Source organism: Jaculus jaculus, chromosome 10 (assembly GCF_020740685.1).
Source record: "Jaculus jaculus isolate mJacJac1 chromosome 10, mJacJac1.mat.Y.cur, whole genome shotgun sequence".
In the NCBI taxonomy this organism is placed as follows: domain Eukaryota; kingdom Metazoa; phylum Chordata; class Mammalia; order Rodentia; family Dipodidae; genus Jaculus; species Jaculus jaculus.
The window spans coordinates 22,085,407-22,087,265 of NC_059111.1; the positions used below are offsets into that span (position 1 = coordinate 22,085,407).

The window sequence follows — 1,859 nt, forward strand, 5'->3', positions numbered from 1 at the left end:
AGGCTAACAAGGCTAGAGGAAGGCATGCCAGAGCGGTCTCTGCACAGGACGGTGGCTAAGGAAAAACAAAACAAAAAAAAAAAAACAACCCGAGGACAGAGTCATTGTCGTTTGTTTTATTGGAAGAGAAGATTCCAGCAGTAGGGTTTAGGGGAGGATGCATGGAAGAAAGTTCAGTCCTGGGTCTCCTCAGCCACCATGCAAAGGGGAGGAGGGCCAGGCGTGGGGGCGCACGCCTTTAATCCCAGCTCTCAGGAGGCAGAGGTAGGAGGATTGCCATGAGTTCGAGACCAGCCTGAGACTACATAGTGAATTTCAGGTCAGCCTGGGCTGGGGAGGGGGGCTACCTCGAAAAACAAAAGGAAGGTTAAGGAGAAAAGTTAAAAAGGGACACTGGCCCAGGATAGCAGGCAGGACAAGGTCCCCACATTTCAGACTCCCCTACCCTCAAGCTATTAGTTTATCAGGTCTTGCCCTCCCAGAGCTCTCCTCAGTTGCCAGAATCTGTCCTCCTTCCTGGGTGCCTTTAACCTCAGTGGGGCTCTAAGACTCAAGAGTCCCACTGCCTCCAGTTCCTTCACCGGAGGAGGAAGGTTTCTCAGCATGGCACAGAAAAGGTGAGGGAGTTCAGCGTTGACAATACATCCCACGAGTTCCTCTCCTCTCCGGACACTCCTGGGTCCCCTCCCTCGTCTCCTGGAGGTTGGGGGGGGGGGTTCCACGCTGCCAATCTGAGGAGCTGCGTCCAGGAATACAAGGACTCCCGAGGGCCCAGATGTGAAAGGCTGGCGGTGCATGTGAATGTAGAGGCGCTGGGATTGCAAGATCCCACCGGTCCAAGGCGGCCCAGAGCTCTTTAGGTTCTTTAGGCAGTTCGGTCCTTATCCGCAACCCTAGGCTCGGGTTGAGACCGCTTCGCAGTGCCTGCTTCTGCCGCAGATCCCGCTAAGCTCCTCTTGGACGTCGGAGCGGTCGGCGGTGAGGACGAAGGAGCAGGATTGGGATTAGGGGGTTGGTAGCCGGGTTGCCGCGGATCCAGGGCGTCCTTGGAAAGTAGGATGGCGAGGCCCGGTACGTTCTTAAGTACGCTCAGACTGGCGGCCGGTTCTGCTGCGGGCGTCTGAGCCGGCGTGGGTTCGGGTCCCGGCCCCGGCGGGAGGCTCTGCCACACCTCGCGCACGCTCCGGTAGCGCAGCCGCGTGACCTGGTGCAAACCCGCCAGGCGGCGCTTGAGGATCTCGGCGCACGTGACGGTCTTGGTGGTGGCCCGGCCGCAGCCGCTGAAGACGATGGCGCGCGTGGCCGGCTGCGCCATGCTGGCGGTGGCGAAGGCCAGCAGGTTGCGGATCTTGCTGCCTTCCTTGACCCGCATATGCACGGCGTCCGGAGCCAGATCGGCGAAGGGCCCCGAGCCGGGGCTGCCCTCCTCGGGCCCGCCCCCCGCCGGCGCCTCCTCCGAGCGCACCTTACGGAAGTTCTCCATGCGCCGCCGCCACCGCCGCCGCCGTCGTCGTCGTCGTCGTGGCCGTCCGGAGCGCGGGCTCGGCCATGGATGGGACCGCCTCAGTCCCGGCGATGCATGGCCCAGGGTCGCGCCCGGCAAGGGTGCGGGGACGACGCGCAAGCTGGAGGGGAGCTAGCTGGCTGGTCGGGCGGGAGGGTGGGGGGAAAAACCGGCCGAACGAGCTCCGGCCGTGACTTCTCTCGAGTGGGCGCTTGCTCCGCTCCGCGCGCGCTGGGGCGCCTCGGGCTCCGCGCCTTTCGCCGAGGCCCCGCCCCTCCCGCCAAGCCCCGCCCCTCGGCGGCAGGCCCCGCCCACCTCGGCCCGTCCCAGCCTCTCCAGCCGCGAAGCCTCAAGT

At 63.8% G+C, this 1,859-nt stretch overlaps 1 protein-coding gene across 1 annotated transcript; it reads right to left on the minus strand.

Annotated features, from left to right (window-relative positions):
- Positions 1–101: 101 nt before the first annotated feature.
- On the minus strand, positions 102–1,630 carry Rpp25 (ribonuclease P and MRP subunit p25). The gene has a single exon (XM_004672839.2). The coding sequence runs from the start codon at positions 1,481–1,483 to the stop codon at positions 866–868; it is 618 nt and encodes a 205-aa protein (XP_004672896.2). The 5' UTR covers positions 1,484–1,630; the 3' UTR covers positions 102–865.
- Positions 1,631–1,859: the final 229 nt, after the last annotated feature.